Genomic DNA, 24487 nt, shown 5'->3' on the forward strand with positions numbered 1-24487 from the left:
TTTGTTAGCATATATCAGATTTTATATGTATGTGTATGTCTGTCTTCAATCATGTAAGGATGCATAGTTTGTGGTAATTCAAATTGTACCCATAAACAGGATGTCAATAAAAATAAATTGTGGTCAGAAGCCTGCTACGCATTCGCAGCTGTCAGATGACTGGTTGAAGTATCTAGTGCTTATCTTCAAGAAGGTCCTACATGGAAATTAACCATCTTGTTTGGATTTTCATACTGGCTCTAAGGTTGCCATGTGTTTTCTCACTCTTTCAAGTGTGCCTCTGTGCATGGGGCATTGATGTTCAATGCGAGTCCAGTAATTAAACCCTAAGCCGTGAATGATCCTTTGTCATGCCCTGCCAGCTTCCACTCCAGCTGACTTAGAAATAAGGACAAAGCTATCCCACAGCCCTCCTCACTCACAGCTGTGCTCTAGCAAGGTACAGCTTGACCTTAGATCACTTCTAAGATCTGCAGGTTAAATATGCTGGCAGCTGGAGCAAGGGCAGTTAAAACTGCTCCAAAGAGGAGTAAAAAGCAGTGCAGCCTGATGGGAGGTGCTGGGCTTTAGGTGATAAACTCAGCAATTGCTTGGGGGTGCCTTTTTTTTTTTTTTTTTTTTTTTTGAATGCTTGGGGGCATGATTTGCTTGGAGTGTGACATGAGAGGCTGGAAGGTGAGCTGGAGGGATAGCTGCCAGGTGAGTGCCAGTCATGCTGCCCACAGGGATGTCTGCTTTGGGCTTGGCCAGGTGGTCGAGGCAGCCAGTAAACCTGAGACTCAGTTGAACTCAGATGTGATATGTCTTCTTTGAGCTGTCATTTTAATTAATGCTAATTATACTCATTAACCAGTTTGGCAGTCATCCTGAGGGACAGTGATTCAAGTCAAAGTTAATGTTTTTTACCAGTGCCTTCATCACTACATGCATTGCTTCAGTCACCTGATAAATGTAAATGTGAATTCCCCTGTCCTAAGAGCAGAAGAAATGAGGTGTGCCCAGCAATAGGCTCAGTGTAAACCTTGAATTCTAACTTGGAAGACGCCAGCCTTTGGCAGAAGCAGGGATCTCACATCAGCCCGGTGTAAGCCTTGCACAGTTCTGGGCTGTGGACTGGACCATACACCTGGTATGGATAAGGCAGAGGTCTGGGGTAAGGATACGGCTGTGCCATACTGCAGTGGGCAAAGCTTTGGCTTATAACACCTGCTGTGTCTCGGTTCCCAGCCTGTTTTATTGAACTAGCCTCCAGATTTTGCACTGCTATCTCTTAAATATTGTCTGTCTTGAGGAAGTGATCCTGGGCTTAGTTTGCTTCCAACACAGATGGGACTTCCCAGGTCAGACACTAAATAAGGATTTATTTTAAGAGCACTGAGATTTTTAGGAATTCAGAAGCAGAGAATGTAATTATTCTTAAGCCTGTGAAAATCACATTTGAATCACAGTATAAAATGCCGCAGACAGTTGGGTACCTTAGTCCCCCTTCTTGAGGCTGGAAGGATAGAAGCACTTTGAATGTAGGGATAAAAATACATGTTTTGAATAAGCCATTGTTAGGAAACAATTCTGACAGAAGTGAGGATGGTTCCTGCAATTGTTAGTGTGTGAAATTTTTACATCCCTGTGCTGCCTGCAAGGGCAACTTTAAAAAGCTACTGCCATCGAACACCTGTGGGATAGCCTGCAAATAATGAGTTGTTCCAAAATAAGCCATCATACAGCACAGCTGTTGGTGATTTTCTTTGCTGTAGGAGGATGGAGGTGTTGAGAGAGTGACTGAGTTGGCTGCTTCACCCAGAGGAAGCACCACAGTCTTTGTTCAAGCATATCTAATTGCTGGATGGAGAAGACTTAAGAGCCTCTCTTTGTCTCAAAGAGCTCTCTGGCTACGTGGTGAATTTCAGGACCCAGAGTCAGGGTTGTAAGGTTTGGGAGCTGATTTTTAGCAAGGCTGAGTTGGTATCAGTGCCAGTACCACCTTTTGCTCAAGCCAAGAGCCAGAAGAACAGTAAGGTTCTCTCAATTTTACCTGATCAGATCTGCCATAATGGCAGTCACTGACATCTGGGAGGTTTCTCAGATATATTTCAACACCTTCTGTCAGCTCTGGCTGGCAACCAAAGACAACCTGGTCTGGTTTATAGTTTTAATATTTTACCATCATTTTCCCATTTGGCATTGACCTTCCTTAGAGTCAGGTGACTGGAAGCCCTCACCCACCTACAGCACTTTGTACACCGTTAGGCTGTTCCATCATTTCTGGATATAAAGAACAGTGGTCTCGCTGATTATCTGCAGTACATGACAAGTGCTGCTTTCCCCACATGCCACATGCAGTTCTTCATCAGTTTGCCCAACAAGTACTGAATGAGGCATTGGTTTTGCCCAGTTCCGCTAGGGTCAATGTTCAACAAAATAGTGTATAGCCTCAAGTAAAGAAAAAGAAGAGGCTGAGGCTGAGATGACAGCTTTTCATGTAATGGTCTCACTAAAGTCACATCATAAGCTTGAGTGACTGAGGTGAGCAGCTTAGAGTCCTTAGCTGGACACCCAGGTTTGAGTCATTGCCCTCAAAAGAGCATTTACCGGCATTGTAAAGATACCACAGAATTGCTCAGATCTTATCCCTGAACACCAAAGGCCTCCAGCCTGCAGCCATTTGGTTTCCTGCAGAGCCTCAATACATCAGACAAAAAGTGGCCCAGCTCATGGCGCTTCCTCTCGTGGGTTTTTTTAGGAGGTGTTTAGCAGGAGGCAGTTTACTAAGGAGATTATTTTGTTCTTTTTGCTGCTCTTACTGTCAATGACAGCCAGCAGCAGAGCAAAGTGACAACGTGAAAAAACAGGAAGCAACTGCTGAGCTGCTGAGGTGGCAGCCGGAAGAAGGCAGGATATTTTTAACTGTATTTTTAAAAAAAAAAAAAACCCACGGTGATAGCTGTTTCAGCTGCCAGCCTCTCTATTCACATGAGTTGTGTTTTGTGATAGCCAGGAGGCAAGAGCAGACATGGTGAGATCATCATCATGCCTTTCTTAGGTTAATCACACAGTACAGAAAATTTCTGTTACAGTAATGACTGGGTAGGCACTGCATCCTTCTTCTCTAATTACATGCCATTTGGAGTAGTTCTTTTCCGTTAGGATAACGCCTGTAAATGACAATGGATACGTCCCTTGCCAGGTGCCTGTTATGTAAAGATCTATTCCCTTCTCTAAAACTGAGTCCAGCATCTTCATTAAAATAATATGATATATGAGGAGAAGTTAATTTTTTCAGATGGTGTGTGAGAGTTAAACATTATCATTTTTGAGTTTTACCTTATGCAAAAGATATTGATCCTGCTGTCAGCTCTTCCAAGGCAGAATTTCCTTACTTGCAAGGTTGGTTTTAAAATAAGAAATGCTGCTACAATACATTTCTCTGGGCACTGATAATATGGTTATTCAGCAGCAAATCAGGCCTAATTATCTAGGGCGGTAACTCTGCTCCTGAGGACGCTTCAGCCATGAGATGAATGTTTGTATTCAGTGCACTGGGGGAATGCTCTTAAGGAAGTCATAATGAAATTCAGGAAGCTTCCTTTTGAGGACCTGAAAGCATGTTAGAAGTACATAACAGCCTTTGTCCCTAGAGTTACCCTTTCTAAGACACACCTACTCAGCAGTGGTTATGTTTTCCTGACCACACGAATGTGATTTTGGTCCTAGTCCAGCTTCCAGTGGATGGATGTCCATGTAAACTACATCATCCTGGTTGTTGCAAGTTGTCTGGGCAACAAGCAAGAATTGCAAGAATTGCACGGGCAACAAGCCAGCATTATGCTTTCATCCCTGAAGATGAGCACTCTGCTTTATAATGAAGTCACGTTGGTATTGCTGTGTAGGAAAAAGGTATTTATTGTTGGCTACTGCTAAACTGCTCTCAGGAAAAATTCATGAAGGGCTTTTGTTTGTCAGCTGTCAACATTCAAATGCAGTCAGCTGAATAAAATGCATTAATGAGGGGTTAGATTTCACCACACTTTTATCAGACAGAAAGATAGCAGGATAGGTAAGGAGTGAAATTCCCGTTGGTCAGTTAGAAATTCTGTTGCTTTCAACACCAAATACAAAAGTGGTGTTTGAGAGGTCCTTATTACCCTCCTGTTTACATTCCTCAAACACCGAGTCTTGTTTTTACACAATAGTAAACTGAAGGAAAGTAAGCAGTGGCAGTGAGCTGTATGCAGTCACCTGCCTGATGTGGACAGCAGGTTGCTGGTTTCCTCTCATGTGCATGTGTCAGGAGTGTGCACGCAGGCCTTCCTCCTGAAACATGGCTTACCCTTGAAGTCGGGCTGCATTTCCTTAAAAATGACTTCCAGGGTCAGACACTGAAGTAAGAAAAAACTGCTGATAAATAATGAGGCTAAACACAATAACATGCAACAACAAAAAAAAAAAAGGTTTTACCCACATACCGCCTCCCCTCCAGGGTGGCCCAGGTAGGAATATTGCTGTAGCTTATGCAACTGTTACAGCTGCCTCAGCCAGTCAGCATAGTTGTTGTTTGATTTAGCTGTTTTCATAAAGCCATTTATCCTTCCCTTTCACCTTGGAGGAGAAAGACTGATGGGCTCTTGGTGGTGCTCTGCAGCAAGCCTGGTATTCAGCAGGGACTCTTGCATACTTACACGCATCGCCGAAGAAAGCCTTTTTTGGGCTGCTGTAGCCCTGGGAAGAGGTGTGCAGGGAGAGAGCGTGTCCTTGCAGCCCCTGCTGGTGCCCAAGGCCCCTGTCTGCAACAGGGAGCATGCTTGGGAGGGTGAGCTGAGCGGGGAAGTAGAGGGGCAGGAGGACACGAGGAGAAGAGTGTGGAGGTGATGCATGGTCAGGCTGTCATCCAGCCCTCTTGTGGTTCCTTCCCATGCCACCCTCCTCTGACTATGTGTGGGGTTCTTTGGAGAGATTCTAGAAGCAGTGGTTATATGAGGATCTGAGCTTCTCCTGGAAAAGGCTTTTAATCTGTGAGAAAGGAGTGAGCTGTGAAGGCTCAAAAGTTTGATGGCAGCAGATGATAACACAATTCTTAATCTAAACCAGGATTTTCAATCTCCTTGCCAAATGTCTTCTAGCTGTCTTCTCAGTACTGTATTTTCTATCACTTCTAAATACTGGTTTTTCTTGCTTTAAAATGTTGGAGTTCAAGGCAAATCCATTTTCTTTCTGGAAATGTGGGAGAGTTTTGCTAAGCCATGGTGCACCCATAAATACATAACCACTTGATTCTTACTCCCATGCAAACAAGATGCTCTTGCCGCACATTCACAGCATGTGCCAGCCTGGTGTCTTTGGCCATGGCCAGAGGACAATGACATTTCCAGCAGAGGCAGCCCAGCTTTCGGGATTGAGTTGCATTGTGGCATTGTTAACAGTGCCCGGGCTCCCACCAGGGCCTCGTCAGCTGGTGCCAGAGCTGGATGTGGGGGTTGCTGCTTGTCTCCTGGCCAGGGCAACATGGGTGCTGCCCACAGGGAACAGATGGGACATGGGCTGGAACATCCTGTCTCCAAGCAGAGCTGTATTTCCTTTTACATGGACATCTTTCTAATTGTAGGGTAACTGCCAGCAGGACAGTAGAGCTGAATCATGCTTGATCACCACACAGTTTTTATTCTCTGTGCCTGCCTATTAAAAGCCAATTGCAGATATTCTCACACATTTGTCCCTGAGTGACTGCTGAGGTACCCATGTGTCCCTGGACTGCTTTGAGGTGTTGGGGCGAGGCCCTACTGAGGGCTCTTGGCAGGATGTACTTAAGGTTAGCCAGAAGCTGAGAGAAATTAAGAAAGGTGCAAAGCAGTTTGCTTTGCTTTGTATTATCCCCAGAGGCCACTGTACCATTTGTAGGACTGGCTTGACACATTTTCTCATCTGTAGGTTGTGGGCAGCAGGTTAAGCTGAGCTTTGTCCTTCCAAAGTGGAGTTCCCATGCTCTGCACTCTGTGGAGTTAGTCTATACCTGGCAGAGGGATGCAAGATGAGAGGAGTCAACAACCAGAAAAATGTGTTTCTTCAGCATGTACAGAATAGTGCTACATAAATCTTCAGTAGGTGTCAGGCTGATTGGCAGCCATCTCTTTTTGGCTGAAAATGGTAGTACATCTTGCCCTTGATTTTCACATGATTTTCCTCAGTTTACTACCATTACAAAGCAAAAATGAGTACTTAGCCTCTGGTTTTGTGTTTGGGCTTATTTCCTGTTTTTATCTCTGCCGTTTCCATTTCTCATTGTGTCATGGCATCTTTCTGAGCAGACCTGATAGATAGTACTTGTTTTGTATCAACATCCAGGGGGAGGAGCTCTGAGGTCTGTTGGACCCCAGTGAGAGCCCTGGCTGGATCTGGTTTTTCCTCAGGGCTGTTCATGTGGCTCAGTTGGTAGTTCCAGCTGATTTAGTGTCATGACATACATCACATGAGATTAAGAAGGGCTTCTAGTGCAGATGTTGGGAAGGGTTCTAGGAGAGGCTGTGGGGTTTTGTTTGGTGGCGTTTGCTTTAACGCTAAAATGAGTGGCCTAGACTTCCAGTGAGTAGGCTTGTACAAATAGAGGTCCTTTTCTCAGAGGGCATGCATGTGTGCACTGCACAGCATTTTGCATAGGCCAGCTGTGCTAAGGGGGTCCATGAGTAGATGTGCACTAATTTCCAAAGGTGATTAAAGTGTGTCCTTCCATCCAGAAGGTCCTTAAACTCCTGTGGCCAGCAGCAGGAGGGCTGTGGACAGGATCCATATCTTATGTGTGCTAGAGCTTTGAACTGGCCGGAGCCTTCAAGAGGATCAGATGTTTTTCTAAAGTAAACTTTCCTACCCCAAAAAATAACAAGGAAAACTGAAAAGCCTTTCAAGCAAACCCCCAGACACATAGAGTTAAAAAGCTTACAGATGAGAAATGTAATTTTTAATATAGTGGAAGGTAAAAATAAAGAGTTCAGGATCGTAGGGAGTTCTGAGCTGCAATAGGCTGTTGTCCTTCTGGGCTGAGTAAAGTCATATCAATTCAGTGGCTAGTGAGGGAATAAATAGGTATTTTGCAGTATCTGCTGAGGTGTTACAGAAGTTCTGCTAACTCACTCAGCACAGGCCAGTCAAAAGCAAACCAGCACATAGAATCACCCACTTTGCCTAATGTCCACACGGAGGGAGCTGCAGCCCTGTGGTGCTCAATGTGTTACTTCTCCTGTCCAGCTCTCTGCCTGTCTCTGGCACAGGTTCCTGCTTTGTCTGCAGGTCTGACCTGCAAAAACATCTGCATTCCCCAGGTGTAGAAGGAGAACTGGGACTTAGAGCACCCTCTGCTTGAAATGCCAGCCCCATCTCTGGTGGGAATCACAAGTATGCGAGGTATCTGTGGAAATCCCCACCACCTCTTCCCTCCCTGTCATCACAGTGAGTAATTTGTCTCCTGTCAGCATCCCAAAACACACTGAAAGATGGAAGTTCTGCCTCTTGTATCTTACCTCTTCAGGCAAACTCTTAAGTATTTTAATGAATATGTCCTTGTTTTGTGCTGTCTTTCATTTGTAGTGCCAGTCTTTTTGATCCCACAGATAATTAGGAGAAAATAACCCATAAAGCAAATTTTCATGGAAAACAGAATAACAAACACTCTTTGACATTGAAAAGAGGGAAAAAAACCCCCATTGGCTGCAGAATTAGAAGGATGCAAGTGCATTTTTATGTTTAAAATTTAAAGAAATGTGTTTTATTTTCGATACATTTAGTGGTCTAATACGAGTTCAGGTGAGTCATTGTCTTTTTCCTCAGAGCAGGAGAAGAGAACAGAGACTGAATTCCCACTTCAGCAGATGTTTATCTCTGTTCTTAACCAATGTGGCTGTATAATGATTTTTGTGATGATCTGAGAGATCTTGTAAGATTAGAACTATTAAGAGCAAGTGTTCAGCTCTTCTATTTGCGGAGACAAGGTTGAAGAGAGGGCTCAAAGAGTAGGAGACTCAAGGAATGGAAATCCAGAATTGGGAAAGGGGTGCTTGATTAGTTTGGGAGCTGCTTTTTAGTTGTTTTTACAGTTGAGGATAGGTGGAGATGCTGACAGTCTTATTTGTGCTTTTGCAGATTTTCAGTTTTCTTCCAGAGGAGATGGAAGGCAGAATCTTACATAGGAATTTCCTGAAAATGTATTGGTTTGTATTATGAAACATGCAGACTTTCTGGTTTTGTTGACTTTCTCATAAGCAGCAAGAGTAAAAATTGCAGTGTCGTTTTATTGGGGGTTGGGTATTACTGAAATAAATAGGAGTTTCTTTGCATTGTCTGCATTGAGTTGCCAGGAAACTTCTTGGGATTTGGGGTTTTTTGGGTTTTTTTAACCGCACATAAAAAAGACCTACTCAGTTACAAGACTCCATGAAGGTCTGCTGGCCATGCAGGGACCCTCCCAATAGGTCTTTAACTAGAAAACATAGACTTTGCCAAAGTTAGAAACCTCTTGTTGCTAAAGGTCCACAATAATTCTTTGTTGAGATGAGATTGACACAGTCAGGCAGGCTAATTTAATCTGCAAGAATAAGGGTAAGGAGAACTCTGTTGGTGTAGCAAATCTGTTCTTATTACTAAAACTTGATTTTGGCCTTTGTGGAGATACTAATTTTACCTCCTGTTAAAAGAAAACTTTGGATGATTGCTCCAAGTCTGATGTACAAGACTTGAAAAATTCATCAGCAATCTTGATTTGTTTTGACATGTTTTTTGGCCTTCTACTGAGTTTTGTATTTCTGTTTTTCCTACATATTTGCTTGTAGGCAGTGTTGTTTGTTTGTTTGAATCCTCATGGTCTTGGCAGTTGAGTAGTGTTGCCCACAGGTCCCAACGTTGTTCTTCATTCCTATGTAACAGGACTCAAATAATAAAAATGAGACAATAATCATAAATGAGATTCCAATAGTAAAAATGCCTTTCTAGTTCTGTAATCTGTAGGGCTTCCTTGATGCTCTCTTTCATAAGACTTAGCTTTTTTTCTGATTTTTATTAATTCTTAAGTTAGAACATTTTCTTAAATTACCATGTTTATTTAGACTACTTCAGTGCCTTTGGCTCCTGTCATTAGGATGGCTTAGTGACGAGTCTAGAAAATAGCTCCATGACTTTGACAACAAAGTCTTTATAGAAACCTTTTCTCATAAATTGACTCATTTGCAGAGCCATTCCAGGCAGAAGAATGATCCACCCCCTGCCCCACATTCAAGGGCCAAGCAAAATGTCTGGACTGTGCTCAGTTGTCCCACATCAGAGAACAGGTCCAGCTGGGTTTTCTGGGGCAGAATTTCTTCTCTTGACATATGTCAAGGGCTGGTAGCAGAATCTCTTTTAATTACCATACGAGGCAAACATTTAACTATATGTTTCAGGTGATGCTGGTGAAGAGCCACTAAAGAGATGGGGAGAATTCATGCAGGGGTTCAGACCAGAATTAACTCATTTAATTGAAAAATTAGGACTCATTGCCCTGTTGAGTGGGTATGAGTTAAAAGATAATGCTCCAGTGTGCAGATTGCCTTGCCCAGGTTTTGTATAATGATGAACCAAACTGATTTTCTCAGAAGTCTTCATTTCTTCTGACACTGTTTGCCGAGTAGTACATCTCATCCTAAAAATGGGGATTGGTTTTGTTCCATTATTTGCTTAATTTTTCTTTCTGGATCTAAAAAATAAGGAAAAAAAATACATGTGAGCTGCCCGGTTGTATATACTGGTTTGGTTTGCATCGATATTTGGAAAAGGAAAGAAGAGAGTAACAGAATTTAGTCCAATGGATACCCAAAGCCATCTGCTCCTCTCCTCGCAGCCGTTACATGTTTATAGCACAACAGCGTGAACATGGAATGTCTGTCCTTCCTTCAGGACTATGCTGGCTGTCTCTAAAGTGAGAATAAAATGAAGGCAAGATGTGTTGTAGGCAGCCACAAACTTCCATTGATTTTCAGCCTGATTTACATACTTTTAGTACTTCTCAAAATGCTTGGCAATCCTTAGCCCTCCTGGAAATCCCTTGTGGGGTGATGCTGGGCTTCTGTCACAGAGTGCAGCTAAGGGACTTGGAATCCTTCAGAGGCAGGATTATAGTTTCTCAGGGCTGGCTTAACCCAGCAGATTATATCTCTGTGGTTGGACAGAGCCCAAAGAGGCAGTAAAAAAATAATACATTTTTAATATCTGGAAGACAGAAAGCTTAATGAATAAGTAATAAGTTGCAGCACTTTCCTTTTCTTAGAAAAAATAGAGTGGCTGTATTTTTTTAAATTTTCCTTCATTGAGCAGTTTTCTCCTGTTGCTCTTTTAAAGTATCCTAAGGTGCTGAAACTTAGGACTGATTTTACAGAAACTAAGGAAGTTATATCACTGTAATCCAGGCTGAGAGAAGGAGAGTAGAGATTTTTCTGGAAAGGGTTTTGTTGATTTTGCTAGTGTGGAGGAAGGGTCTGGAACAGCTGAGTGGTTGCACCGCTGCTTCCAGCAGCATCTCCCTAGTAATGTAGCAAAGGAGATCCTACTGTGTGCCTGCAGAGACGGGCACACGAACAGGTACAGCAACGTTTCCATCATCAGGTTAACAAAACCTGGGTGTCTCCCTAGTTACATACCTGTATTTTGCTGGCAGCATAAGCCAGTGAAAGCTTTTTAAACAAGCCCAGATAGCCTGCAGTTTAAAAGAAGAGTGGGATGAGATTCTATCACTGGCCACCACCACTCTGCTGATACGGATCCCATCCTTGATCTCTAGAAGCGTCCAGGTTGGGCAGTGCTAAGCCCGTTGGAAAGCCAGCAAGCACATTTGGAAAACACCTCATGTTTGAAGCAGTGGTTTCTCTGCACTCCTGGCATGACTCCAACCTAGATAACTCTGTTCTACCTGCTTAAAATCCCTCCTCCAGGTTTCCCTGGATATGGCATGAACCCCTCCTGTTCTGCGGTGCTGCAATGCTCCCCATTCGATTTCATACCAGCTACTCATAAATTGATTTCTAGGTCATCTCTACCCCCATTTATTAATCAAGCTGGCTTCCTTGTAATTATTTCAAAGGATCTAAATGTGAGAGCAGTAAGTATGTGCACAGCTCTGGAGTGCAGTACCTTCTCTTGGTTTTTATCTGCATCACACAGCAGGTTGTGATCCCTCCATATTCCTTTTACCAGTGAGCTTTGGGTTCATCCACATTAGTCTAAATTGACCTGTTGCCCCCTGTGACTGTCCTTGTTGGTAGTGGAGCCAAAATGGCTATCCTTGAGAAGAAAGGGGAACTGGAGCTCACTGAAGATGTGGGATCCACTCAGACCTAGGGATCTGTTCTTCACATAGGCATTTCCTTCCACAGGTGGCTTGCTAGAGAATATTGTCACAGTGTTTTTATTTTGTGACTCAAACTTCCACACAAAGTCCATACCTCTTCTTTCTTTTCATATTTCTTTTTTTTTTTCCTCCCTCCTGGCATGTCAGTGTTCTGCTAAATGTATCAACAACAGAGGAGCTGTTGTTGCTTTGTCCCTAGTATTGTTTTTTCCATCCAGACCTCGGAACTGGGAGATCGTTGAAATCTGTGTCTTTTTTGTGACTTTCAGGCAGAATTGGGTGCTTCACTTTCCCCTTTGCCTGCAAGTATTTCTCTTCACACTATAAAATCAATTAGCTCTGGGTACTTTTTCTTAAATTTGACTGCCGCTAACACTGTGTTTGTTTCATTAACAGATTAGCTTCACAGGAAACCTGTCGCCGACAGCCTGCCCAGTGAGAAAACTCCAAGGAGAAGCTGAGGACAAACAACATCTCGAAGACAGTCCATGGGGACTGTACCAGATCCTCTGAGATCTACCAAGCTTTCCCTGGTCTCAACTTCTGCAGAGGAGGAGCACCTGGGAGACCTGCAGCCTGCTAAGCACCAGCCCCAACCCCCCAGTGGTGAGAGGGCCAGCAATGGCTTCCCGTGCACCCCGTCCAGCTCAGCTGGGGTCTGCTCGTTCGACCTGAACTGCACAGCTGCTGCCGGCACACAGAGCTGTGAGCGGTACCACACAGATGATGACAGCCAGCAGGAAGCCTTTTCTCCCGGGCTGGCTAGCACAGCTGCAGAGGTGCATCCTGCAGATGTGAAGCCTGCTGGTTGTTCCCAGCCAGCGGGCATCCAGGCTCCGGCAGTGCCAGCCCTTGCGGCAGGAGGAGCCCTCTTGGCAGGGCAAGGGCCAGAGATGATGCCAGCCCCCCAGAGCTCCCGGCAGTTTGTGCAAGGCAGCCAGGCCAAAACGAGCTCCCTGACACAGATAGATGACTCTGCCTTGAAACCTCAGGGGAGTGATGATCAGCCAGCGCTTGAAGTGTTAAATTATTCTTCCCCTGGTGATCCTGTCGGGGTTAATCAATTCTGTCGTACTTCTCAGGCAAACCTTCTGCAAACAGGGGAAAAAGACAGGGCGGCAGAAAAAAATGATTCCACTGTGTGTCAGTCAGCCTTGCCAGCAAGGCAAGCCGAAGCTGACCTGGGGAGAGTCGCACAGACCATTCTGGAGGCAAAAAGCGGGACTGCAGACATGGCACAGTCGCAGCCCTCAGATAAAACTGAAGCAGTGCAGAGCAGTGAGGCACCAGCCCAGTCTGGCCACGGGAGTCCACGTCCTGTACACAACCTGGACCCCACGCCTGGGAGTCCAAACCCCACCCAGCTCTCCAAATTCAGAGAAACAGGTACAATGACAGTTCAGTCAGAGAGCAGCCCTTTTACTCAGGAAGCTGTAAGCAGGACATGGAGAGATGCTGAGGTGCAAGCCGTGGCTACCGTGGAGAGCAAATCAGCTTCCACCAGTCCGAGCATCTTTGCTGCCTTCTTAAAAGGGAATCTTCCTCCAGAGGAGAAGGAAGAACTGCACATAATTTACCAAGGACGTATGGGGCTGAGCCAGGCTGCACTTACTGACAGTTTATCCTCACAACAAAACTTCCCATGTTCTCCTGGTATCACATCAAAATCGACTGTTGTGGCTGTGACTGCTTCAGCCCAAACCCAGCCTGTCAAACCGCCTGGAGACGTGGTGTCTCCAGTATCAGCAGATAATGCGAAACCTCTTCTCTCCTGCTCCCCTGCAGCTGTTACCTCCCAAGGAACATCTGTGGGTAATGCTGAAATGACCAGTGCAGCTCGTGATGTCAAGGATGCTGCTCAGCTGGCAATGGATGCTCCAGTCCCACCAAAGCCCATCCCCGTGGAGCAGCTTGACGTTAACTCCAGTAATCAAACTCCATCACAGTCTGGGACTGGTGCTGGTGAGCCAAGCACCACTTCCACCAATGCTGTCCCAGGAACTGGGAACAACGTGCAGGATCTCGTCCCTCATGTGGGAAGCAGCCGGTCACCTGTACTCTGTGGCTTGGACAGTGAAGTCAAGCAGAAGGAGGTCCTGGGCAGCTCTGACCAAAAGCCTGTGCAAAGCAAGGGTGCAAGTCAAGGAGAGGCCAGTCCTAATCAATCTGTGGTAAAAGCGAAGGAAGAAAACTTGGTGGTACTTGATCCTAAAGGAGGGGTGAATGTTGGCAGCCAGCCTGCTGCTGCCCATGTAAAAGCATGCTCAGAGGATGCGGGTGAGAAGGAGAGCAGAGGCCACGGAGACAGTGGCCAGTCTCAGATGGCTGGTGGCCAGAGCTTGCAGGCAGGACTGATGCCCAAGTTGAATGTGAGTTCTGCAGGTCTTGCCCCTCCTGTGCCAGTATCGGCAGCTCCCCAGCAGCAGGGCCTCCAGGCCAGGGAGTCCAGACATGAGCTCCACACTGCAGCAATTCCTGCTTCTGCTCCAGCTGTGCTGAACCTGGGGGAGAACAAAAAGCACTCCACCCCAGCCATGGAGGCAAGAGTACAGGTGAAGCAGTCCAAACACGTCAGGGATGTTGTTTGGGACGAGCAGGGAATGACTTGGGAGGTTTATGGTGCTTCCCTCGATCCAGAATCCCTGGGAATCGCTATCCAGAACCACTTACAGAGACAAATACGGGAACACGAAAAACTGATCCGGGCCCAGAACAATCAGACCCGGAAATCCATTTCCTCGGATACATCCTCAAATAAAAAACTGAAAGGGAGGCAGCACAGTGTGTTCCAGTCCATGCTGCAGAATTTTAGGCGTCCTAATTGCTGTGTCCGACCTGCTCCCTCTTCTGTGTTAGACTGACATGGTTTGCAGGGGTGCGTAAATACCTGCGGTGGTGGAGAGAATCCCTCCCCTTGAGTCCTGCTGTTTGGTTGTGTAATTGGGGTTGTGATGCAACAACTGTGGAACATGATTCCCCTTTGTTTTCTGACTAGCCACATGCTCCATTCTGCCATTATTATTGTCACAGCTGGTGTATTTCCACGTTATGCCCCAACCTTGACTGCTGTCAGATGAAAAGCTAGGCACTTAGCAAAAGCACAAATTTCAATTGCCACCTTGCTGCAGGGAGAGCAGCACCTTCTGATAAAGCAGGAAGCAGAGGGATTGTCAGAATTATGGGAATTTATTTGTGTGCATTATGAGGTCTTACTCAAAGGGGTGGACTGGGGGAAGCTGAGGGAGGTGGAATTGAGGTTCAACAGCTGTAAAGACCTAACACAAGACAACTTTCCTGGTTTGTAAGTTACCCACGCTGAGGCAAGTCCATGAACCAGGCTATGGACATTGATCACCGAGCAGCCTCACCTCTGTTGATACTGTGGGCCACTGTTCCCAGGTGAGCCCCAGGGAGCCCGGTCTTCCCCTCCTGTTGAAATGCAGAACCAGGCCAAGAATGAGGATCAAGACTGAAGGATTCTCTCTTTGGGAGAAGCTAAGGCAGTGGGACGTTGGTGGCCAGAAGGGCAGGTGAGAGAGATGCTTTTTGTCCCCTGCAGTGGCCACTCAAGGTATAAGCCGGCAAGGCACAGGAGAGCGCATCGGTAGGTGGACCTGCATCCAGCAGGATGGTGCCCACCCTTACTCTCTGGTGCTCCTGCCAAGTCTTTAAAAAGCAGGAAGCCATTCTGCCTCCTCAGGTGGGGTGGGCAGCCCCTGCTCCCAGCCTCCCGTGGCACTGAGCACCTCTCTTCTAAATCACTCTTGAAAGTGATGTGGATCTTTCTTCTCTCTCCAGATATGCACAGTAATGTTTTCCCATAGCAGCAGGCTTTCCTGTTCATTTGGGTCCATGAGCCTCCATGTCTAGTGTGTTATACTGGTTTTTTTTTTTTTCCTTTTGAAGTCCTTAGCCAACTCTACTGTTTTTTTCCAGTATTTTGGTGCTTTTCTTGCTGCCTTTCATAACCCGAATACCATTTATTTAGCCTGTGTGTATTTTGTTTTACCTTACACTCTATATTATAAATCATTATACTGTTAACTTGAAAAATTTGCAGCAGTACTGAAATCTTGAGACAATCTTTGCTGTATTTCTGAACTTAGTTGTAGAAACTGCTAATAAAAGGTAGCTTAGTGACTGTTTCTCCAGAAGTATGATATACAATAATGTCTCAAATATATGTTGGTCACATTTCTCAATAATATTTTTCAACTTGGGAAATGTGTTTCCCAGTAGCTTTGTATTTTGTCCACTAGAGTTCATTATGGGAGGCTGGGGAACTCCTGCAGTTTTTAGAAAATTTAGTTATCAATCTTGCAAAGCACTGATGATTTGGGTATTGTAATCCTGCAGAGTACTAGAGTTAAATAGGAGATGCTTTTAGTCCATTAAAGATTTTTCATGAATCATGATGATAATTTATTTCTGTCTATAGTACCACACACCTGACTTACTCTGTAGATCTTACTCTTACAATTTACTCTAAATCTTACAGGTTTAAACAGTGTAAATTAGTATTAGTATCTTTTTTCTTTTCTTTTTTTTTTCCTGTGAAGCCAACCTGAGGTGGTCCCCAGTTATTTAGGAGGCCAGACTTCTTGAGTATATCAACTGCCGTAGTAGCTGTTTCGGGGCGATTTTTCCCTAGCATAGAAGTAAAATACTGTAAGATACATTTTAACCCAGTGCAATGAAAAGTGTTGCCCCTAAGCATAGTACTGAATTGACTCCTCAGATATATACCAGGGGGCTTTATGTCACGTCCTTGTTCAATTTTTGTATGTTATTTAAGTCCTCTCCTACTTGTGGTGCTGAATTTTTAATTCTAAATCACCACATTAGAGAGCGTCTTCCCACTTCTGCCTACCAGGAGGAAAGTCTCCAACCTTTTTTCTGTTAGTACTGCTGTTTCCACCCCCTTCCTAGTAGTGTCTGAGATGTGAGTATCACGTGAAATTTTGTGTGGGATTAATATTGACAGTATCATTAGGTCAGGTTAGTTGACAAGTTCAGTGTCTCTTCCCACATTGTGTCCATGTCAGCCCTGACGAGGTTCCCTGAGTTGTCTGCAGTTTTTGCTGTGTCCTGTCCAGGTCCAAGGCTCTGTGCTGCTCCTTTTGCCTCCCTCCTGCCCCTTCACTCACTAGCTGTTGCCCAGCCTGTCTTCCTGTGAAGCCGTGTCCCTTGGCTCAGCTCGCGTCCCCCTGTGCGCTCCCCTTGCTGTAGCTGTGAGCCAGCTTACTCTGAACTGTCCCTTTACAAATATGCTCAGTCTGAATATACAAGTTGATTGTCCTGGCTTTTTTTTTCCAGAGGAGAATAAACAGCTATCACTCATTCACTGATTTCCATGAATTTTATCCTTTAGCTTAAGCTCTGCAAAATGTTTTTAGCATATGGGTATGAGTTGCTTTATTGACACCAAACTGGGCTTGGCAATGAATGAGCAGATGCTGGGACAGCACTGGAATTAATGCTTCTTTGCAAGGAATGAGAGGTCTCCCCTGGCTCCTTGCAGCTTTTTTCAGCTGTGAGTTCCCCACAATAAATGACCTTTCTTCTAGGAAAATGTCACCAGTGCATTTGTACCACAAAGTGCCGATGGACAAGTTACTGAGTGGATGCGTCTGAATGACTTCATGGGCATAACTGAAAAAAAAATGCAGTGCTCAGCCTGTGTTCAGGGCAAGTACTAGTGCAAAGAGGCAAGTTGTCCGTGGCACTGTCTGGTGGGTGCAGAAGTCCTGCAGATGTGTGTTGGAAGCCAAGCAATGAAGTGCCAAAAGCCAACACATAAAAATGAGTCGATACTCACCAGCATATCTCATGGAAAATATTTTAGGTTTTGACTGTGCCTTGCTAGGGCAGACTGTAGGCAACCTGCTAGTTTAACACTGGTGATTAGTGCTTTCTCTTGCACTAGATGTCTAGGTGACAATGTGAATCCTCAGTGATGACACATCTTTCACCAACAGTGAAACAACCATGTTGAGGGTAGCAATTAGCAAATATTATGCATGTGAGTGAGCTTGTAGCAGCCAAGAAAGGCTATTCTTGGTGTCATGTCAGTCCCAAAAATGAAAACGGGCTTGGAGTAGTGATGTGGCAGAGAGTAGGTGGAGATGATCTATGTGCCACCAACCCATTCTTTTTCTCTGCCCAATGACTCAGAATCATATTGCATTACTTGGATGGGTAACAACCAAGGAAATCCATTTGGGCTAATAAAACAGAAAATACTTTGTTATTCCCAAGGGTAAATGTATATGAAAAATAAAGAAAAGTACCTGTGTTGTAGCCTAGCCAGTTGAAGTAACTCTTTAATTCATTTTATTTCAAGATCAGAGATTCTGGGAAACAAGCTATTTGTCAGGAAACCCTTCCCTGTCAGTTGCATCTCCTAGGAAGGCTGATGTAGCAAGAGCCATTAATAAAAGCAGTGAATAAGAATGGAAGCTTTACTTCTAGTTTCACTTGGGGCTTTCCACTAGGAAAGATGAGAACAAGCACATTTTGGTGTTGCCAATACAATACCTGAGTTGAAGGAGCATCTCTTTGCAGGCATTTTGCAATATAGTCCTGGATTTCTTGTGAGGCTGTGACATCCATCTGTGTGCACTTGGTTGGGATCTGCCAGCTTTGTGTTGTTTGGGCACAAGTGCTGAAGTTCTGCCTCATTTCTGCTGACTTGGTTTGGAAAAAAAAGAGTGGGGAAAGAGCTGAAGGGGCAAGAAGGGGAATATCTGTCTTCTTCATTTCAGGTGAAGAAAACTTTCTTTTGAATGTAGAAGAAGAAGTTGCTGAGAAACATGGGCAGGGAAAGACCAAAGGAGAAGTAAAATAAAGTTGGTGTAGGTACTTCACAATGAATTCCCATTCCTACGTCTGTAAAGTCAGAGTTTTGCTTAAGTTTTGCCCACTTGTTTTCTGACCTCACTTTTTTTTTTATTTGTTGGTGTCCCATGTCTTTTAGGAAAATGAATGTTTCCAAAGGCTGTATATTTTGCTAGTATTTATAGATATATCCAAATAGGATTCAACAAAACCTCTAAGCAGTCAACCTCAGTTTATTACTGCTACTAAAACGTAAGAGCTTGTAAAATGCACTGTTTGAAGAAGTATATTGAAGGGATTCAAAAAGGTGAATATATGCTCTAAAGATAGGACTAGCTTTTCTCTTGAGTTTCATTACTATGAAGTGTTAAAATTAGAAATGGAAGTCCAAATGAAAATCAGTGTTGATGAGGAACTCAAATTGGCTGCCACTGGTTTTCAGTTTGGAAACTCCATGGAAATCTACCATACCAGTGTTTCATTAGTTAGCTCAGTATATGCAAGGTTTGTAGGAAAGTACAAATTCTATTAACTTATTTGCTCCATTATCTTGTTCTGTGTCTGTCCTTCTACACCTTTTAAAAATTAATGCAAAATTTTACCACAACAGAGTAACTCTTTTGCACACATCTTGTGGGAATGGCTGCTCTGAATGACAGACAACTGATTGTCAGACTCTGTGGGCTTAGAAAATTGAGGCCTGTGGTCTGAGGGAAACCCTTCCCTCCTTTTTCCCACCTCCCTGTTTCAGTAACTAATTTCTGCTGGTTTATGTTTTGGTGTCTCTGTGATGCCTGCATGAGTGGTCAGTATTTTCAGTTGTCCCAAAGACACACAGGTAGGGCCTTATCCAAATAGTGCACACTACCAGATATCTCTGGGTTCATTGGATGCTGTGGTGATCCATGGACCTGAACGTCAGCAGTTCCTGTAACTTGAACTGGCTGCAATATTCTCTTAGGGGCCTAAATTATCCCACTTGAGTCAGTGTAGGTGTTTAAAAGGAAGAATGAAGTATAACAGCTCAATTGAGCCAAACTGATTTTTATTTTTTTTTAAACTCTGAGATTTATTGTTTTTTCTGCTTTGGGCTTTTCTGAGTAGCTCTTCCTTCCTAGAGTTTATAATGTGGATTTTGCATCAAATTCTGGCAAAGAAGATTTTGCAAAGTGAAACCTACCTTTCATCATTCAGGCTTCTTTATAGAAAAAAATGATGTTATTACTGAGCCAAATCACACAGAGGGGAAATATTTTTTCCTCTAGGAAAACTTCTTCTGTAGGTAAGCTTATGTGTGTGTGTCCCTGTTTAAAAGGCAAGTACATGTGTGCAGGGCTCATGCATCACTCATGCTCTAATATAATTTTTTCCCTTTGCGCTGACTGAATGCTGGAGGCTTAGCATTTTCCACAACCTTGAGGAAAGTTTAAATCTTTCTCCTTATCTGGTTTCTAAAAAGCAGTCTGTGGGTGATAGGAAGCATCTGGTCTCATTAGGAACAGAATCATGTCAACTGGTCCTCATTTGAAATATTAGACCTTAAGTTTTTGTTAGCGTTCTGCTAAGACTGACACTTTATGGAGTAGAAATAAATGACAAATCTTCCAGCGAAGTCCCCAGCAGTTGTTTGCTGCAAAATTCGAGTCTCTCAGACACTTCTCAGCAGCTCTGCTACAACAGGTGAGAGGGTCCTCCTGACACTTCCCTTAGCTCAGTTCACAATCAATAGTTTCAAGTACATCAAAAGCAAGTTTAGACACTGCCCTGAGGAATTTCCATGAAATGGAAGAGAACTGTTCGTGTGTTTGTGGCACATAAAATCACATCTGAGTTGTGAAGTAAAGGTCTCAGTGACACTGAAAAGTATTGGGAGTTTATGCCCAGAATTAAAGGTAGGGAGTGTATCTGAACTTTTAATTTCAAAAAACTATGGCCATGAATCAGCCAGCAGCAGAAGAAAACCAACTTGGAGGCTTCTAACAACAACTAATATTATTGTGGCTTTATTAATTTTATAGTTACACTGATTGAACGTGATGTAGTGTACAAAATAAAGCTAGTCTTAGGCTACCAGGTGTACCATGGCATTCATTTGAGACATACCAACAGAAGTTTGCATGTGAAAAGTCTTAAAGTGATACTAAAGCAATGTTACCCACCTGACCGAGTCCCTTAGGAATTTAATGTTTTGCTGTTTTACATCTGGTTTCCATGCTGAGTACAATAAAATGAGCACTGTCTTAATTATTCTGGGTCTCTGTTTGTAGGCTGACATGGGAAAAGAAAGGACTTTTATGGGTGAACATTCTGCCTGAATTTGTGAATGTGTGTGAGTCAGAGCAGAAACGAAGGGCTTTCTGGATTCAGGCCTGAGACCTGGTACCTTGCAAAGCTCAGCGTGGTGGAAGCTTCCCTGTGCTTTCCCTGCTGGAGGAGAGACCCATCTGCTTCCTTCTGTGTAAGTGCAGCTGCCTTTGCACAGCTGCCCATGAGCACAGGCTCTTCTGCATCAGCTGCTGCTCTGCCCTTTCGCACGAATTCACTCAGCCTTTCAACAACCCTCTGCCACACAACACCACATTACTCACCCAGCACAGCCACCCCTGAGCCGAGGTGGAAAAGGCAGCGTTTGAACTCCGCGGTGTCACTGCTGTAGCAGATGGTCACCACTGCCCACCAGCACGCCTGCACACCACACACAACGCCGAGAGCCTCAGCATCACAGTGACCATTTTCCTACTCAAAAAAGGGAAGTTTTGTCTCATAGTACAAAAGAGCATAAGGTAACAGATTATGGCAGTGAAGCATTCTGACCAAGTGCTGTTACAGATAAGGCATATCTATGTACCTATCTTCCAGGGGGCATGAGGACCCCACCTTGGCACACACTTTCCTATGATGAGAAGACAGGAGCAGAACAGACGGAGATAATGCAGTTGAATGGTGCCTCTTGCTACCAGTGATGTTCTGTCTGCTCACCCCAAGCTGGAGTGTATTCCCAAAAATAGTTTTTTGTGTTTCTCTGTTAGTGCCTTGTAGTTGTCCGGGTGCTTCAACTAATTGCCCAGTCCTTCAGGCAATTGCAGAGGGCATTTTATTAATGAGCTTTGCTGATTCCTTGTTGTATGGTTCAGGATCCTGCATGCCAGTGGCTGCCAAACATTAGTCCCCAAGCTGCCAGAGTGGGGTGCTTCCCTACGGTAGCTTGGTTCATTCAGCTCTGCGCTGCATTTGTCAAGGTCTCTTAGTAGGCAGGAAAGCTGAGGTCTCCCTTTTGTGCTTCATCCTTGCAGCCTTGCTGCAGTAAGGAAAAAGCCTAAAGAGCTCTCACCCTGAGGGGACTGACCCAGCAGAAAAAGGACTAGTGCAGAAAATAAGCTACCATCCTATCAAACCAATGATGACCAGTGCACATTTTCTGGCTGATGCAGACTTTGTCATGTAACATGGAGTTTCAGGGAGATAGTGCCTTCATACACAGAGAATAAATCTGGCTTCTTGTTCAAATGTCAACTGATTTACTGAGGATGTGAGATTTCCAACCAGCAGCACTACATCCCGGGGTATCTGCTTCACTTCTTAACCTGCTGAAGAAAATCACCATGCCCTTAGGGATTCAAATGGCATCAAAATCACTCTCTGGTAGGTGTTTCCACTTACAATAGGCAGTATTGTGAGGGAAAAGAAGATTTCCTCAGCAAATTTCAGATCACTCGCTCTTAGGAGAACCATAAAATTACTAGTTTGGCTAGCCAATGTTTTAAAGTGTAGGCACTTAAATCTGCAACTGAGGCACTTACATCTGCAACTGAGTATTTAAATAAATATGACCTCATTGGTGAGAAATGTAGGGTGCTCTTATCTCCTGTTGAGATCAGGGCATGGAGACCTGTGGATGCTTGAAATCTTCCAAAGCAAGCCACTGTTGATGAGACACCTTGTGATAGTAGATGACAGTAGGTAACTCATTGTAGGCAACTCTCAGTAGCAATGACAGTGTGAAGACAACCAACAGAAAGTTGCCAGTGCAAATTAGGAAATGGTAACTGTATGGTGATTGTATGGATGGTTAGCAGGACTAGGGAAGTGATCATTCCCCTGTACTCAGCACTGGTGAGGCTGCACCTTGAGTGCTGCCTTCAGTTCTGGGCCCCTCACTTTAAAATGTCCTTTGAGGTGCTGGAGCATGTCCAGAGAAAGGCAAGATGGCTCATGAGAGATCTAGAGAACACTTCTTATGTCTTATGAGCAGCAGCTGAGGGAGCTGGAGTTGTTTTGTCTGGAGAAGAGGAGGCTCAGGAGGGACCTCATCCTTCTCTAAAACTCCCTGAAAGGAGGCTGTAGTGAGGTGGGGCGCTGGTCTCTTCTGCTGTGTCTGCAGTAAGAGGATGAGAGGAAAAGGCTTTAAGCTGAGGAACAGGAGATTCAGATTAGACATTAGAACAAAACTTTCCACTGTTAGGGTGGTCAGGCATTGGAATAGGTTGCCCAGGGAGGTGATGGAGTGACATCCCTGGAGGTGCTCAACGGGCATTCGGATCTGGTGCTGGGTGATGGTTCAGGAGTTACCATGGTAGTGCTGGGTGGATGGTGGGACTTGATGATCTTAAAGGTCTCTTTCAACCTTGATGATTCTGAGACTCTGTGGTATGCCCCATTGCTACTCATATTTCAGCAGTGTTTGTAGGAGTGCTTGTGTCGCAAAGCACATCTCTTTCGAAAGCGTTCTTTGCACTTACAATAGACAAAATAAGTGGGATCAGCTGCTAGGGAGAGTGGGTGCCAGCCTACAAAAGAATTTGCCTTTGCTGTGCCATCTTAGTGATGAATTAACTTCCTTTAAAAAAGAAGTTTTCTAATAGCCTGCTGTGGACTGCAGCACAAGGAAGGGATTTGGGTCATTCATGCTGAGGTTTTGCCTTAATTCCATAATTCTTTTTATTTCTTTTCCTAATTAGAAACCTGCTCATGGCAGTGTTTTTCTCTCAATCCACTTACATAACATCACAAAGACATAAGTGAGCTGAGCAGTTAAGGACATTTTTCTCACGGGCTGGTGAAAAACACCCTGGCAGCTGGAGCAGAACCACTCGGCACCCACCTTTCCCTCGGTGCCTGGTGGAAAATGGCTGGTGTGCAGGAATGTCTGCTGGCTTCTGCAAAGCCCCCACATCTGGGCTGAGCCAGGAACTGCTGGACTGTGTCACCCTGGCCTCGAGGAGGAGAGAGGAGGTCTGCCTGGGAACCAGCGGAGGTGAGGCCATCCATGAAGCTGCTCCTCCTGGGGTTTGGGAGCTCCTCATGTTTCTTCCCTCACATTTGTGTCTCTTGCTTTTTCAAGGACAGTTACTGAGCTGCCAATTAATGAGAGATTGCTTAGGTTTAGTAAGTCTTAGGCTAGGGAAAAGCCTCTAGGGAGATACTGTCTCCATGCATTGGGTTACTCACCCTACTGGAACTCCTGGGCTCCCCTTAGGTTTTGGACACTTTGAGTGTCTGCTCTGTAGGCAGAGGCTGGTGGACAGGCTTTCCTTTGTTTTCCTGGCTGCAGGAGAGAAAAAATGAGGGAATAAATAGGGCTGACACTTGCTCAGGTTGTATCCAAATATCTCCCTGCACCCAGTGTGACTTCTTCAGCTACATAAAGGAGAAATTCTGGCTAAGAAAGCTAAGAGCTGTAGAGCAGTTTAAGTAAACCCCTTTAATGAGTCCTGCAAACTATATAAGGTAAATGCAAAATATGCTCCAATTTTGGTTCATTACACAAAATATCCTTTATTACAGGTTTATCTCTTTGCCTTCACTGACATGGTTCTGCATGCTTATATATTTCTCTGCTGGGAAAGTCTTCCTGGTATTCACCCTAACTTTCCTGCTGTATAGCTCATGCACTGACAGACTATACCTCCTTCCTGCACTCATCGTATTGTAGAGAAGAATAGTGAGCTCACTGTAGCTGAAGCTCTCTGCAAAGTGCTGTCCTCTGCATTGTCATCTTGGGCTTTATTATCCTGGGAGCTGACAGTGCTCTGTGTCTATCTCCTCTCAAACTCACCCACCTCTCCAGCTTGGCTCAGCTGATGATGAAGGACAGGTAAGAGTGAAATGTTTGGTTGTTCACTCTTATTTGCTCCTCACTTTTAGGACATTGCTGTGAGTGATACTGGCAGCTGCCTTGCATTTCTTTACATGTATTCCTGTGCTTTGGGGATGTCGCTGTTGTACCGGGGATGGCGAGAAAAGCAGCATAGACTTTGGTCCAGAGGAAGGGAATTTTTTATTAATTTCCAAACT

The 24487-nt window shown here is 44.5% G+C and overlaps 1 protein-coding gene across 4 annotated transcripts in view; it reads left to right on the plus strand.

Moving 5' to 3' along the window:
* The window catches only part of GPRIN3 (GPRIN family member 3), a 33469-nt gene extending 13029 nt beyond the window's left edge, over positions 1-20440 (plus strand). For 3 of the 4 annotated variants that reach the window (XM_032108928.1, XM_032108927.1, XM_032108926.1), the window contains exon 2: positions 11753-20440. In XM_032108928.1, the coding sequence (XP_031964819.1) occupies positions 11845-14217 (2373 nt within the window). In that variant the 5' untranslated portion in view covers positions 11753-11844 and the 3' untranslated portion in view covers positions 14218-20440. Of the gene's footprint in view, positions 1-8124; positions 8193-11752 lie in introns of those variants that run through there. The other variant, XM_032108929.1, reaches the window with a different exon arrangement.
* The last annotated feature ends 4047 nt before the right edge of the window (positions 20441-24487 follow it).

This window comes from Corvus moneduloides, chromosome 5, assembly GCF_009650955.1.
Source record: "Corvus moneduloides isolate bCorMon1 chromosome 5, bCorMon1.pri, whole genome shotgun sequence".
In the NCBI taxonomy this organism is placed as follows: domain Eukaryota; kingdom Metazoa; phylum Chordata; class Aves; order Passeriformes; family Corvidae; genus Corvus; species Corvus moneduloides.